At 46.9% G+C, this 15,814-nt stretch overlaps 2 protein-coding genes across 2 annotated transcripts in view; both read right to left on the minus strand.

Moving 5' to 3' along the window:
* Positions 1 to 6,723, minus strand: part of Sec31b (SEC31 homolog B, COPII coat complex component) — a 29,118-nt gene extending 22,395 nt beyond the window's left edge. The window contains 3 exon segments of the mRNA XM_021208943.2: positions 4,236 to 4,359; positions 4,664 to 4,773; positions 6,644 to 6,723. Of these exon segments, the coding sequence (XP_021064602.2) occupies positions 4,236 to 4,359; positions 4,664 to 4,757 (218 nt within the window). The 5' untranslated portion in view covers positions 4,758 to 4,773; positions 6,644 to 6,723.
* Positions 6,724 to 10,226: 3,503 nt separating this feature from the next.
* Ndufb8 (NADH:ubiquinone oxidoreductase subunit B8) lies at positions 10,227 to 15,536 on the minus strand. Its single transcript, XM_021212467.2, has 5 exons — positions 15,409 to 15,536; positions 15,033 to 15,159; positions 13,737 to 13,836; positions 12,721 to 12,876; positions 10,227 to 10,399 (listed from the first exon to the last, which is right to left on the minus strand). Exons 1-5 carry the CDS (start codon positions 15,491 to 15,493, stop codon positions 10,307 to 10,309), a joined length of 561 nt encoding a protein of 186 aa, XP_021068126.1. The 5' UTR covers positions 15,494 to 15,536; the 3' UTR covers positions 10,227 to 10,306.
* Between the last annotated feature and the right edge of the window lie 278 nt (positions 15,537 to 15,814).

Genomic DNA, 15,814 nt, shown 5'->3' on the forward strand with positions numbered 1-15,814 from the left:
CGGTGTCCAGATACGTCAGTTTAGAAGAGGACACTGAAGTTCCTAGGCAGGGGCAGTCCCAGCGGCCAGCTCATGGCTGTTGCTGACTAAACGAAAGGGCTGGGGATGACAACAAACTGAAGCCCACATGGTCAGGAGGCTGGACCACCTGCGCTTATCTGAGGCCAGCACTTAGCACATCATGACTGCAAATATCTGCTGCAGAACACCCCCAACCCCCATCTTATTCACTTCTTCATTCTAGATTTTGCTTTCATTTAATTAAGTTCCTTTTGAAAAAAAAAAATCCCAACCTCATGACAGTAAACTAAAGTGAGAAAGAGTTTTTCCACATCTGGGGCAAAAGAACTGGGAGAACCCAGTCTCCTCAAGAAGCAGAGTGAAGAGCACAGGCCCAGCTGGAGACTGGCAGCAGGCTGGGCAGGCCTTTGGGGAGCAACGCACTCCTCTGAATGCCTGACATGCACAGGCAATGCTCTGTTTCTGCTTCATATCCTGAGCTAACAGTGGAGAGCATGGTCAGAGAAGTTGGATGCTATGCCCAAGAAGATAGCAGATAGCAGAGCTGAGGTTTGAACCCGGGTTTATGGAAGAATAAAGATCACATTCTCTGCTGTATGATTCTGATGCTGCTATAAGGAAGGTGTATCTTGAGGACAGATCCACTACGAGAAGTATGTGGAATGGTTTTCTTTTCGGCTTGGTGTGTATTGCCTCCTAGCACTCAAAGACAGGAACTGTATTCCTCAAGAATCCAGAGAACCAAGAGCAGACAAACCACCCACTTTCTCCTAGGTTGTTCCAGGACGGGGAGATTCTGCAGATATTCAGAGATGTGGAGTCTCTGTAAGCAGAAGGAAGATAGGTCACCCACTGACCTCCAACCTCATTCTGCCATAGCCTCTACCCACCATGAAGAGACTCTCCCCAAACTCCTTCTTCCACAGTGAGATTTGTCTAACAAACCACAGATGGTTTCTTCAATGCACATGCTTTAGTGCCTGATCCATCTCTTCAGTCTCTCCACAGCTTAAGCTGGCCCTTACTGTCACCCTTATGGGTACTTCAGAACACTGCTTTCCAGCAGATGTTTCTAGATAGGAGTATTTCTCAGAAGCATCGTAGACTGAGGGAAAGAAGGCGGGGCAGCTTCCGGGCCCAAATCTGACTGAGGGTGTGAAGAAAAGAGTAGGCAGAAGGAAGAAAGTCTGTTGATAAGAAAAGGCACAAGAGTGGGGTTTTGGGGGAAGGTGTTAGGGTTTTTACTGCTGTGAAAAGACACCATAACCACAGCAACTCTTATAAAGGACAAGGTTTAATTAGAGATGGCTTATAGTTCAGAGGTTTAGTCCATTACCATTATGGCAGGAATCATGGTGACATGCAGGCAGACATGTTGCTGGAGAGGTAGCTAAGAGTTCAACATCTGGATCTGCAGGCAGCAGAAAGAGAGTGACATGGGGCCTGGCTAGAGCATTTGAAACTGTAAGGCCCACCCCAGTGACACACTTCCTCCAAAAAGGCCACACCTACTCCAATAAGGCCACATCTCTGCCACACCCACTCCAGTGGAAACTGCATGACAGGCCCAAAAGCTTGGACTCAGCTCTGAGGCAAAATTTTTACGGAAACTTAGTCTCCTGGAGTCTTGGCATCCCGTAACCTGAATGATCCAAACTTGTCCCTGCGTCAGTTGTGAACAGATCTGTGTGCTTTCCTACAGTATTGCTTTATTATAAGTGCCTCTGAGGAATGATTTGACAAATAGCTAAGTTAGATATTAAGTTAATAACACTCCACCAGTGTTCCAATATCCTAGGAAATCCTTGAGCTGACCTTGGGTTTTAAATTTAGTAAGAATGCTATTCATTCAGATAAAATGCCTCCAGTGTAGATAGTGAAAGAAGTCAGGCATTACAGTTTCCTGGATAAGAGCTAGGAATCTCAGGGCTAGTTCTACAAAGTAAACTTAGAATAACAGCCGAGTCACTCCCATACACAGGAATTTACAATGGCCTAGGGAGAAGGTAGATTATACAATAGACTAGAATTGGAACTATGGCAAGAGCATAAAGCCCTTGCTCCTGGCTTCTAAGATTAAGCTGACCTTAGGTGGGGCTGCTTTTTATACCAGTTTTAAACACTGCCTGGTTCCTGCTAACTTTTTTTTTTTGTTTTTTCGAGACAGGGTTTCTCTGTATAGCCCTGGCTGTCCTGGAACTCACTTTGTAGATCAGGCTGGCCTCGAACTCAGAAATCCACCTGCCTCTGCCCCCCAAGTGCTGGAATTAAAGGCATGCGCCACCACTGCCCAGCTTCCTGCTAAATTTTATGTATGCATCCCTCTGTAATCTCAGTGTACCTTGGGTGACCTTAATGTATCACTTAGCTTGTTTGTTTTCTTCTGTAATATAAGTCTGATGCTCACTTTGAAAAACTGCACTCAGATCCAATACTCTCTCTGGTGTTCGTGTCCGTTTGTCACCCTGTCGACTCTTTGCCCACCTGAGTACCAGAACACTGATTTTCCCACGGGTTGAGGGACTGACTGAGTCTAGTCCATGGCACATCTCCTCATAGTGCCACTCTGTAAGAGCCTATGGGAGCCACTTTCATTCAAACCCCTAGAGGGGCTGAGGGCTTAATTTTTTTATTATTATTAATATTGTGGTTTTCATGGTGTGTGTGCTGCAGCACCCATGTGGAGGTCAGAGGACAGCATCATGGTCTTGGTCCTCTCCTTCCACGTTACGTAGATTCTGGGGACTGAACTCCAGGTGCCGGGCTTTTGCAGCAAGCGCCTTTCCTCATGAGCCACACTGACAGCTCCCCCCTAAGAAATTTTAAGAGGAAAGAAAGGACAGGGAAATCCCACCAAGAAGGTGGGGAGAGACTGAATGTGAGATATGGATGCATGTCTCAGCAGGTTCTTAGAAATGATCTTGTATGATCTCTTCTTCAGTAAGTGAGAAAATACGAGGCAACCAACACAACTTACTCCAAAGCACATGGCTTAATTAGCATCACAGCTAGGCTACAACCCAACACGACAGTGCTTTCCATGTCAGCAATGCATAAGATGACTGGCAGTAGGGAAGAAAGAATAGGGCCTATCAATCATCAGATGGAAGGCTGTGGTAGAGACCAAAAGTCTCTAGGTTAAAGCAGGCGAGAAAATGTCCTGGGCTATAAGAAAAATACTTACATATTTTATATAGATATTTTATATCTATATAAAATCAGTAGTGTGGTAAGGTATATACTACTTATTAAATACAAAGTGGACTATAATGAATATTTACACTTTTTTCTGACGGTACAAAAACCTACTGACTGTTGTATCAGGCTATATATGCCATCTTCACAAAGTCCTTAAAAAGGAATAGAGCCAGGTACAGTGAGACATATCTATACCAGCTTCTCAGGGGGATGAGTTGGGAGGACTTTGAGTTCAAAGCCAGCTTTACCAAGACCTTGTCTACAGACAAGAGCTGTGACATACCAGGAAGAAAAAGACTTTGCACTCAGATAGGAACATGCTTCCATTCCAAGTCCAGCTTCTTAGGGCTTCCATCACCCATGTAAAATAGAAGTAGTGGCATTTCTAACTTAGACTTATTCTGAGGACTGAGTAAAATCTGATGGGTCCCAGTGATAGTGCTCTCCTACCAAGCTCCTCAAGGATTTCTTGTAGCCATTTCTGCCATTAAAGGAGAGGATAAATGATCCTCTTTTCATTGCTGTTACACAATGTAGCCAAGAAACCTATGAGCATCCAGCTTGCCAGAGCCACGAAACCTGTGACACCCAATCAGCACCCAAGAGCCATGAGGCGAGATCGTTCGTCACCCTCCTTACTGGCAGAAGAGTGTGGTATTGTGTAAGGTTGCTGTCCTAACAAAAGTGAAGGGAGGGAGGAGTCAATGTTCATGGGTTCAAAGCAAGACCTGGTACAGGTAGTCCTGGCTTGTGCAAGATAGCTCTATCATCTGCATGCTGCCTGATACAGCTGTTGCTGCTGTTGCTGCTGTTGCTGCTGCTGCTGCTGCTGCTGCCTAGTAAGGTGAAAGTGGTTAGTTTTCAAATCCCTTTGACCAGCATGACCTCCTCTGAAACATAACTCCTGTTCCCCAAACTTATCACCCCCACAACCCCTGAATTGCACACACCACCCCCAGGACCCTCTATCCATCAGGGTCTGACCTGAATACCCACTCATAGACCCAACATAGTACCTGCTGGAGACAGAAAGAATTCCTTTGTGTTTCAAGTCCAGAGAAGGGTCCCTGAAATCAACCTCAAATATTTCCAGGGTGGCATTTGTGCTAAAGGAGGCATCTAGTTGCTGAGCAGATGTTCCTAGTCACAAGGAAAGGAAAGAAGAGGTAGCAAATGAGCAACAATGTATGCATGAGAAAATACTGGGGTACTAATAGGTTAGGGAGCAGGGAGGAAACAGAAGAGATAGGAGCATCCTTTCTCCAGAGGTAACCGAAAGGAAAGCATGAGATGACGCCCTCAGGCCCTAGTCCAAGGCTGTTGCCAGGTACCCAACCTGACATAATCCTACAGCTGTCTCTCATGGTCATTAAGGAGTTCTAGATACTGAGTTTTCCTTTGGCGTATGACTTCCAGTAGCTCCTAGTCTGTCATGTCATCGTACCTGTGGCCAGATACACAGGGTACTGCCTGGCCGGGCTCCACGCTTGGACAGCTGGCTTCTCAAGTTCTTTCAACTTCATGGGTTCGGAAAACATGTATGACCTTTGGCCACTAAAAATAGAAAACAAAAAACAAATCAAACAAACAAACAAACAAAAAAACCTTAGGGCCAGTGATACAGGGAGCATCTGTGGACACAGAGAATGTCTCTCTTCTCCACAGAGACTGTCTCTCTTCTCCACGAGATGAAGTCATCCAGCAAGACACAGAATAAGAAAAACAAGTTCATCTGACAGTTCACTTACCCAATGGCTAAAACTGATTATCTAAACTCCCAAGGTCTGTAATCAACATTGGTCTAATGATAATAACCATCAAACTAGATAATTTCTCAGTGATGTTGCCTGATTTCCTTGGTTTTAAATATTGTATATGTGCCAGCAAACCCTGTATTTATGTCATTGACACACATCTGTCCTCTGAGCACCAATTCCCAAGTGAAATTGATAATTAAATATTTCTACCTATGATGTACATCTACAATCCAAGCATTAAAGAGGCTGAGGCATTAGAATCATAAGTTCAGGTAAGCCTGGCCTGGACTACATACAAAGTAAGACCTTATCTTAATATATTTATAATTATAATATTCACAGGTGTGTGTGTGTGTGTGTGCTGCCTGCATGTATGTCTGTGTATCACACAGGTACCTAATGCCTTCAGAGGCCAGAAGAGAGTGTTAGAGCCCCTGGAACTGGAGCTGAAGATGGTTGCGAGCTACAATGTGAGCTGGGAACCCAGCAGGTGCTCTTACCAACAGAGCCTTCTTTTCAGACCCTTTCCTTTTGGGGGGGGGGGGGGCATGGTCTCCCGTAGCCCAGACTGGCCTCAAACTTGCTGGGTAACTGAGAATGATCCTCCTGTCTCTACTTGGCAAGTGCTGTGATTACAGGTGTGAGCCCCCACACCGCATTCATTTTAACTCTGTGATTTCCACTTCTAATGTATACTCAAGGTCTCATCCTCACGGGCCAGCGAAAGGGCTGAAAGGTAAAGGAAGGCACTTAGAATTTATTGTGACCTGCTTGAGCAACCCAGTCAGGTCAGTGTCACCTATAAAAGCAGGAGATAATATTACTTAATCTCTATTGTACTTTCCAGCTTGAAGAAAGCTTGGAGCTGTCAGTTAAGCTTGTTTCTGGGAGCTTCTAAACTCCTGAAGCTCCACTTTATCTTGTGACCATGGAACTACACTATTTCATCATCAGTGCCACCTGCTGGTCAGAACCATCCTGTACAGGAGCGCAGCGACCAGCAACAGCGCATTTGCCAGACACAACACCTAGAAAGTTCTATAAATTGTTACTCCGTTTTACATAGAAAACAGCCGGCTAAGCCGCAATGTAAATCCCGTGCTTTTAACCATAATATTAATTTAAGCAAAGCTTTCATGACGTGCTTAAACCATTGACGGAAGGAACAGGGGAAATGCGCTTTCCATCCACTTTGCTCTGGGGCATCAGTTTATAAGAAAAGCCCTCGTTAGGATCAAAACAGCCAGGGCAGTGGCGGACTGATGGGGTCGGGGAACTACGATCAGGGAGGACGACCCTTGGCAGTCCAGTCCTTAGGGAGAAGGTCAACGCGGCTTCTCTCCCGCTGACTGCCATACAAGGCACTTAACGGTCAGTTACCACTGGCCAGGGCACCGCGACCCGGTGCAGGCTCAGGGCTGGGTCAAGTCAAGGCTTGGGGAGCAGGCGGTGGCGCGCGCAGTATGCTGGACCATGCTGGACCTCGGCGGGGTTGGGGACACTGTGTGGCGGGGGGCAGGATCGGGTCCAGCCGGGGGGGAGGGATTCGTACGGGTGCTCCAGAAGCGTGGTGGCCCGGGTGTGGTCTCAGCGAGCCGCGAGCTCCTCGGCGCCCTCCCGCGGGAGGCGCGGTGCTCCGGGACCCCAGACCCGCGGGGGAAACCCACCTGTTCTGAGCGCCCGGGTCAGGGGTCACAGGCGACCGCCTGAGCCAGTCCTGTTCCAACCAAGGGCGCACCGCGCTGCGGACGGCGGCTGCCGAGGACCAAAAGTCAATTTGCCCTGGCCACAGCTGGCGACCCGCTCCCTCTGCTCGCTTAGCGGAGCTCCGCAACATAATCCACACCGATAGCGCAGAGGTTTCTCAGCAGGGCCGCCTCACTCGCCCTGGGATTGCACAGTTCTAGCGCTCAAGACCAGTACATGCTAGTCTATTCTATTTGAGCTAAGCTCCATGGAGAGCCTGTGTATGGAAAGGGAAAACACTAATTCAATTTATTATGTAGTTATTAAAGTGAGGGAAGCCCCGGCCCTTAATCCATGAGCTCTTAGTGTGATCTATTTAGCTAAAAAGCAATCGAGGTTGTAAATAGTAGTGGTGCACACTGGAGCCCACTAGTAGAGAATGTCCACAAACTGATTAAGGGCTGTGTGTGGAAAAAGAGACGATTGTGGACCAGGCATTTCATGGAAGATTTCAGGCACATGACGTGGGCATTACTCCTTGGAGCTGAAAGAACTCTAGGTAATATTTCAGCAAAAGGGGGGACTGAAGCGGCTAATGGGACTGCTGGCATTTCCCATACAGTAAGTCAAAGAGACTGATCGAGAACAAGTACTGATAGATAAACTGTGGATTACCAATTAATTCTGTGGTTAACAGGGAATTACTGAAAATTATTGGGCCAGAGGCACTAGTGGCAATTGTATTTTGTATCTGGCAGTATGGATCCCTTTGGAGAGAAAAGAGAGGAAGGCAGGGACCCAATTACAAGAGGAATAGAGCAGCCCAGGGAACTGTGAAGAAAGCCTGGATTAATATTGGTGACTGAAAGAGAGCTGCCCTGACTCTATTGACCGAGAAAGGAAAGGATTCAAGACAGCCAGGGTCACTGATAACAGATAACAGAGCTAAAACCTTGAGGCAGAGGAAAAGAGAGCGTGAAGATATCACAGATGCTTTTCAAGTTGAGGGAATTGTGGCAGGTGAAGATACCCAAGCTGATTCAAAAATACCACTTGATGCATGAATTGTATGGTGACTTCTACCTAGGTCACCTCTGAAACTGGGGGGCCCGTAATCTGATGGGCAGTTCTGAAATCAGATAGACACCCATGTGTGGCACCATCTGTGCCAGGACCATTCTTGCTACAACTAAACATTTAACTTTTTTTTTTTTTTTTTTAGTGTCCTATCACAAAAACAGGTGAGCCAGCGATGGGGGTGGAGTAAGGAATGAACAAGGTCAATGACTGGCTGAACCTTAGGAACTAGAGGTGTGGATTGGCTGAGAGTGCCTGCCCTAAGGCTTGAAACCCTGGTTTTATTTCCCAGCACTAGAGAAACCAGTAGTTGTGGTGGTTTCCTTGTAATCCCAGTACTCAGAGGGTAGAGGATCAAAAGTTCAAGGTCATCCTCAGGTACCCAAGCTACCCAGCAAGTTCAAGGGCACCCTGGGCTAAAGGAGATTCTCTCTCTCTCTCTCTCTCTCTCTCTCTCACACACACACACACACACACACACACACACACACTCACACACACACACAGCTGAACCTTGGACAATACGCCCAAATTAGGGAATAAAGCAGAAGTACCAACCACACTGATGGAGCATCACAAAAGAAATCTGCACTAAAGTCCTAAGGTTCAATTTCCAGCACCCATATTGCAGCTTCCAACTGCAAACTCCAGCCCCAGAGTATCCAACATCATTTCCTGGTGGCACACAGCCACATACATTCATATAAATAAATAAATAAATAAATATTTAAGAATGAGATGATTAAAGAGTATATCTTTGTAAAAAGAACTTCTTAAAATGACATTTATTCTGTGCATGTGTGGATGCACACACACTATATGCAAAGGTCAGAGGACACCTTGAAGTAATGGATTTTTTCCTCCTACCATGTAGGGTCTAAAGATTGAACTCAGGTGATCACCACATATCTTTACCAACTGAGCCATCTCAGCGGCCTGCAATATATCTAATTCTTCTTCAAAAAGTAATGTTTTTCAGTTCCACTCCCTAATTTTGCTCTTTTTAACTACCCAGAAAATCACTAATGGAGCCCATATCTAAGTTGAATGATGTGATGGTCTGAATAAGAATGGCTCCCAAAGGCTCACATATCTGAATGCTTGGTCACCAGGGAGTGGAGCTCTTTGAAAGGATTAGAAGGTAAGGAAGCATGTTCCTGTTGGCCGATGTATGTCAATGGGGGTGGATTTCAAGATTTCAAAAGCCCATGGCAGGCCCAGTCTGACTCCCATCCATCTGTCCCACCCACCTACTCACAACCCAGATCGGGATGCAGCTTTCAGCCACATCTGTCATCATGCCTACTACGCTTGCCACCGTGATGATAATGGACCAAGCTTTTGAAACTGTAAGCACATCCCCAATTAACTGTTCCTGAGTTGTTATGGTCATGGTCTTTCTTTGAGGCAATAAAACAGTGACTAAGTCTGATTAGTTTATTTGTACTGATGCAGGAGAGACACATTTTTCTTATGGGCCAGTTTTCCAAATGAAATGAGGTTAACTTAAGAAAATGCTCTACTTTTAATCTCAGCCAAAGCTACATACTCTTGTCAAGAAGCAACCCCCTGAACAGAGTGTGTGTTGACTCACTTGTGACTGCAGATGGGTTAACACAGGGGTCACTGGTCACAGGAAACTCCCTGACAGGTACTTTACCCAGATCCTCCTCTTTGGATATTTCACACATAAATTTTACAAAATCCAGAAATGATATTCACACCATTTCTTTTTTTCCTTTGTTTTTTTTTTTTGTTTGTTTGTTTTTTTGAGACAGGGTTTCTCTGTGTAGCCCTGGCTGTCCTGGAACTCACTCTGTAGACCAGGCTGCCTGCCTCTGCCTGCCGAGTGCTGGGATTAAAGGNGTGCGCCACCACGCCCGGCTACACCATTTCTTTTATTCGCTTGAGTTTCAGGCATGAGCCACCATGATTCCTTCCATCAATTCTTACCCTCCTTGAAGGTTAACAGATATTCACTTGGATTGCCTGGAAGCCCACACAGCCAAGACTTTTTTTTTTTTTTTTAAGATTTATTTATTTATTATATGTAAGTACACTATAGCTGTCTTCAGACACTCCAGAAGAGGTTATCAGATCTTGTTATGGATGTTTGTGAGCCACCATGTGGTTGCTGGGATTTGAACTCCGGACCTTCGGAAGAACAGTCGGGTGCTCTTACCCACTGAGCCATCTCACCAGCCCCAGCCAAGATTTTTTTAGTGGTTGCCACCAGTCACTTCTACTCAATGAGCCTTACGGCTGGCTCAGACTACAAATGTGGCTACTGTGAGGCTGAGGCTAGAAACCACTTTCCCAGCCCCGGTGAGATGACCTATGATTTTCTTAAGCTTGGTTCCTAACCTTCCTTCCCATCCTTCCAATTTCAGAGCAAGAAAACAGGAATGCAGGCAGGCAGCACGTAGAGAAGGACAAGGACCCGGCTCCTCGCAGCAGTGACTATTCCTGGAGAAAGGAGACACAGACACCAGAGCACTGAGCTTTATTAGGGATTTCATTAAGGTTAAGCCTCTAGGAACGAGGGCACAAAAGCCCATCAAGCCTTCTCAGATATCATAGTGAACTAGGGGCTCAGGCTCTTTGGTAGGATCACCGCCTCGCTCCAGGTACAGATTATTGTAAGGGTACTGCTTCGGACCCTAAGGAAGAAGACAAAAAAACAGAAAGCACAGGTCAGCAAGAACAACAGCCAGCCAGTCAATACCTGACTACATCCTACTTGAGTTAACAATCACGCAGAGCAAATGGGCGTACAGTAGCCTTTGGTCAGAACCAGCTGTGCTAAACTGGCAGAGGGATGCTCTTGCCCTGCTCAACCCGAAGCACAGAGAGAGCCTAAGTTGTTAGAGAAGTGGTGTCTGCCCTGTAAGTGAGCAATGGAGGGGGGAGGTTCAAGCCAAAGCTTTCTAAATAGAATGGTGCATCCATCCATCCATCCTGCGCTCGATCTCTCTCTCTCTCTCTCTCTCTCTCTCTCTCTCTCTCTCTCTCTCTCTCGGGGTCGAGACAGACTCAATCTCCTCTAAGTCACTCAGCCTCTAATGGCTCCACCACTAAAGTGGCCTGGCAAATGAGGCGTGCAGGAGCAGTGTGGGGAAAAGCAGAGGAGACGCGGCTGGGACGTGCTTTCAGGGCTGCTGGCTTTACCAACAAACAGCTGTCAGAACACACAGCTCAGAGGGAGGAGAAAAGGGTGATGTGCTTACAGAACTGAAAAATGGAAGGGCCACACTGTCCCTTGGTCTCTTGAAGGGAGGTCAGTGCTCAGCACAGCCCCACATGCTCTCCAGAAAAGTGTCCCCAGGGCTTAGCAAGGCTTGTGTCAGTGAACACGCTGTGCCGACTCCCTTCAAGACATCGTCTCTGCAGAGGCAGCACTGGGTAGCCAAGTGCAAAGACTGCAGCCCCTGCCTGCAGTTCTCCTCCAAACACCCTGGAGACATGCCCAGACTAACCTTCCTTAGAGCCTGGCCCATATCATGCCAGGCTTCTTGTCACAAACAAAGATGGCTCCCTGGTACGAGAGGAAGCCCAAGAAATCCCGCCATCCCTACCCCCTGGCACAGTCTGCATCTGGTACATAGCAGAGGTTATATAAATATTTGTTTGATTAACACACCACTCTGCCATCAAGCTCAAATCCTCAGCTCTGCATAAAAGCTGCCCAACAGAGCTAATCAATTCACCTCATAATCTAGTGATCTTCAATTCTAAATGCATTTCATAATTACCTAGAAACTGTTGAGAATATTGATTCTAGAAGCCTATTGTAGAGCTATAGAATTAGGACTTCTAAGAACCAGGCCTGGGGAATATGAATGTATGGGAGTTCTCTAGGGAACCGATGTAGCTGGTTATTTAGGAATTATTTTTTTAATGTCTGATTTACATTTTTGGATATTTTTATTACATTTACTTATTTAATATCTCGGTGTGTGGGCACACTGCTACCATGGCACTCATGTGGCAGTCAGAGGGCAGTGCACAGGAGCCAGCTCTCTCCCATTTACCATGGGGGTCCCAGGGATGAACTCAGGTCAATAGGCTTGGTTGGCGGCAAGTGCCTTTACCCACTGAGCCATCTCATTTGCCCTATTTTTATTATCACCTAACTCACCATCTGTCCCCCTCCTACTGTCTCTCGTGTCCCTCATAGTTCTCTGACCTCTCATGACTCAGATCCTTTTTTTCTTTTTGTCCCCTAGCTTTTTTGTTGTAGTAGTAGTAGTTGTTGTCTTATTAATGTATGTGAGTACATGGTCAGTGTATTCAGACACACCAGAAGAGGACATCAGATCCCATTACAGATGGTTGTGAGCCATCTGGGAATTGAACTCAGGATCTCTGGAAGAACAGTCAGTGCTTTTAACCACTGAGCCATCTCTCCAGCCCTGTCCCCCAGTTTTAATCCTGCTCCCTCCCCATGGTCCATCCCGCTCTGTACAGTCACTGTAGGTGGACACATACAAGCTGTGCCAGGCTTGCACACACATGTTCTCATGGTGCTCATTATGTCTTCTATCTAAGGGGTCCTAATGCCTCCTTTAAGCTGGGAAGTATACTTTCTATGTCCTCTGAATGCTCTGAATCACAACTCTCTCCAGTACCCTGAAGAAAGTGCCCTTCATTGCTCAGTGCAGGGTAAGGTTTCAGCTCTAGAGTCTTTGGCTACTACTAGAATATAAGTGGTAACGACTGTCCTCAGATGGAAACTGAAAATTAGCGTCCGAATTCTCAGCCACTAGTTAGTGCTCAAGTCTGTCTCCTCAGTTATCTGGTCCACGCAGAGGGGCAGAGCAGTGTTCTGATGCCTGCTGGGCGGGAGGGTAAGGCCTTTCATCTTTCTCTTGTCTAAAACTCTAGGAAGCCAAACTCGGCACTGGCTAGTTTCCTATCCCAGCAACTTCACTCCCTCAGGAAAGGAGACAAATGTGCTTCGGAGAGCACATAAGATACTCACCACAGGCTGGTAGGAAGGGAACATGTCCCCTACCCAGAACATGAAAACCATGAAAGCCACGAAGCCGAAGAGATGTTTACACATGACATCCCAGGATACAGGTGTAGGAGATGTGTCCACACGATTCCTGATGTACATGTCTAGGTCCCAGTGCATCTGTGGCAGAAAGGCACATAAATAACTGTCACAAACTGTTTTTGCAAAAGATAGGTGTTCTGGCTAGTCTTGTGTCAATTTGACACAACCTAGAGTTATCTGAAAGAAGGAACCCTCAGATGAGAAAACTGTCTCTATGAGATCCAGCTGTAAGGCATTTTCTTAGTGATTGATGGGGGAGGGCCCAGCCCATTGTGGGTGGGGCCATCCCTGGGCTGGTGGTCCTGGGTTCTACAAGAAAGCAGGCTGGGCAAGCTACGAGGAACAAGCCAGTAAGCAGCATCCTTCCATGGCCTCTGCATCAGCTTTTGCCTCCAGCTTCCTGCCCTGTTTGAGTTCCTGTCCTGACTTCCTTAAAAGATGAACAGTGATATGGAAGTGTAAGCCAAATAAATAATTTCCTTCCCAACCTGCTTTTTGATCATGGTGTTTCATCGTAGCAATAGAAATCCTAACTAAGACAACAGGCAATCTGGAATGAACAGAGCCTGATATAAGGCTTCAAAGAAGCAATACCCTTCTTAGGGCAATATTCTGAGCCAGGTCCAAGACACACAGGGCCAGCCTTAAAGATGAATGCTGGCTCCAGCAAAGGTTGCTCAAGCATGACCTGCACAATGTTCACAGTGCACAGGACTCTGGGTATTCCTGTAAGTTCCATCCTGTGTACCACACGCAGAAAGTCAGGTCCCAGATCACTGGACCTTGCTTCCTTGAGCAGAAAAGCTTAGCAAAAAGGCACCATCTGCACTAAGGAAAAAGTCCCAGGAAAAGGCAAGGAAACTGAGAGGAAGTGTAACTGGTAATGGTTTTAGTGTAACTGGTAATGGTTTTAGTGTAACTGGTAATGGTTCTCTCACCGGTTCACCCCAGTTCAGCCTGAGTTCTGAGTGGTCCCATTCATACCACGGATCCCTCTCATGCTGTGATCGGTTGGGCAGCATTGGGTAGTCACCATGCCTGAGAGAGACAGCAAGAACTTCTGGAAAGGGCTGTAGTAGCCTCTGACAAGCCAAAGCCCTCGTCTCAAAGATCAGAGACAAATCGACATATATAACTACATCACTTAGGATAGAACTTGCCCCCAAACCAAGATGTCTTAGTAGTAAGCAAAGAACCAAAGAAATCCAAAATATAGTTAGAGGTTATGTCAAATCCTGAAACAATATGGCCTTATCTTCTTTTACAAAGAAAAGTCACACAACTCAGAACTAAAGGAAATTTAGCAATCAATTACATCCACCTTTGATGGATAAAACAAAATAGGTACACATTAGAAAAGGCTTTTCTTCTCCATAGCTACTATGTTTCTTAACCACAAATTGATATATACCCTCATGCTTCAAACACCTTGTTGGAGGTCTCGCTTAACTTGGTTTTCCCCCTAAAAATACAAGTTCACCTTATGTAGACTACTGCCCAGGCTGTTCTAGTCCACAACAAAAACAGTAAAAAGTAAAAAACAGACAATGAAAACTGGACACGTGTCAAAAAAAAAAAAAATGATTGGAAAAAAAAGAAAAGAAAAATGCTAACACAGGAAGTGAAGATGATGTTTAACCACTATTTATAATTAACCATGTTACACGGATAAAGAGAGGGCCAGAGGGGACTAACACCAACTGAAGAATGAAGGCTGGTGTGGAACCGTGTAATTTGCTTAACCATCAGTGACATTTTCATATCCCTAATGGCAAAAACAAAACAAAACAAAACAAAAAACAGACATACACAAATAAATATAGAGTGCCCCACTCTCAGCCAGGTTCTCATGACAGGAGTCTAGCTCTCGCCTGGTCACGTGCCTAGATGACACCTGAGCCCAGCAGATGCTCAATCTAAATGAAAGGCAGTGCTCTGCATGGAGCCAAGGAAGAATCTCGCTATTCTGGAGTACTCGAGGGAGCTATGATAACCTCGGCTTCCTCATTTGAGGAAACAGCCTGAGCTGAGGGAAAAAAAAAAAAATGAAGCCCTCTCGGCTGCAGCTGCTCAGCCACCTCTCCCAACATTAGAAAAGCACCCGCACTAATGACTCTGAGGGGGTCACTACAAGGATCCGGGAGAAAAACGCCCGAGTCGCACCACCCAATCCAACCAACCGCCCTCACCCACCACTGCCCCTGCCGCGAGTAGACCTCCTCTACCTCACTCACCCCATGCCATCATCTGGGTATGGCTCGTAGTCTTCCACACGCATGTTATACTTCTTGGCGGCCGCCGCCCGTTCCTCTGGGGTCCTGGGATATGACCCCGGCAACATGTCCTTGGTCATATGGAAGGCTGGACGCAGAGGGATGCAGGTCAGATGGACGCGGTGCTTTAGGCGCCCACCCAGAAAGGACTACGCCGCAGTGACTGCAGAGGCTGGAGTTCCGCACCTTGCCGGACCACAGCAACCCTGCATCCCTTCTTTGGGCACCTGTCCCCCCGACCCCCCGACCCCAGACAGGACACCTCCGCCACCGTCCCAAGGATGCCTTCCTCCCGACGCAGTAAACTTCAGGCACCCGCTTCCCACACCGTGCAGACCTCTCCGTGCCTCCAGTGGCACCACGCCTCGGGTTGTCCCCTGCAGCCATCGGACTCCCAGGGCCGCAGCCCGGGCGGCCGCCATCTTCACCTTCTCCGCCGTTCACCCTGCACATGCGCAAAAGCGGGTCACGGTGGCTGTGCGGGGCCAAACGCGATCGCTGAAGCCAGCGCAGAAGTCCCGGCGCCAAGCTGGGCGGGCTTTATTTAAATTCGCTGTAGAGCCTGGGCAGTGAGCGGCTGATGAGGTGCCTGGACAGACAGCAAGAAGAGGGGGGAAAAAAGCTACTGCTCATTTGATATTTCAAGTTACGGTGCTCCTTTTCGCCTTCAACCGACTGAGGCCCTTTCGGGGCTGCGCCAGCCGAATATCTCAGACAGCTGAGAAAATCAGCCTTCTGTCCTC

Source organism: Mus pahari, chromosome 1 (assembly GCF_900095145.1).
Source record: "Mus pahari chromosome 1, PAHARI_EIJ_v1.1, whole genome shotgun sequence".
Taxonomy (NCBI): Eukaryota; Metazoa; Chordata; class Mammalia; order Rodentia; family Muridae; genus Mus; species Mus pahari.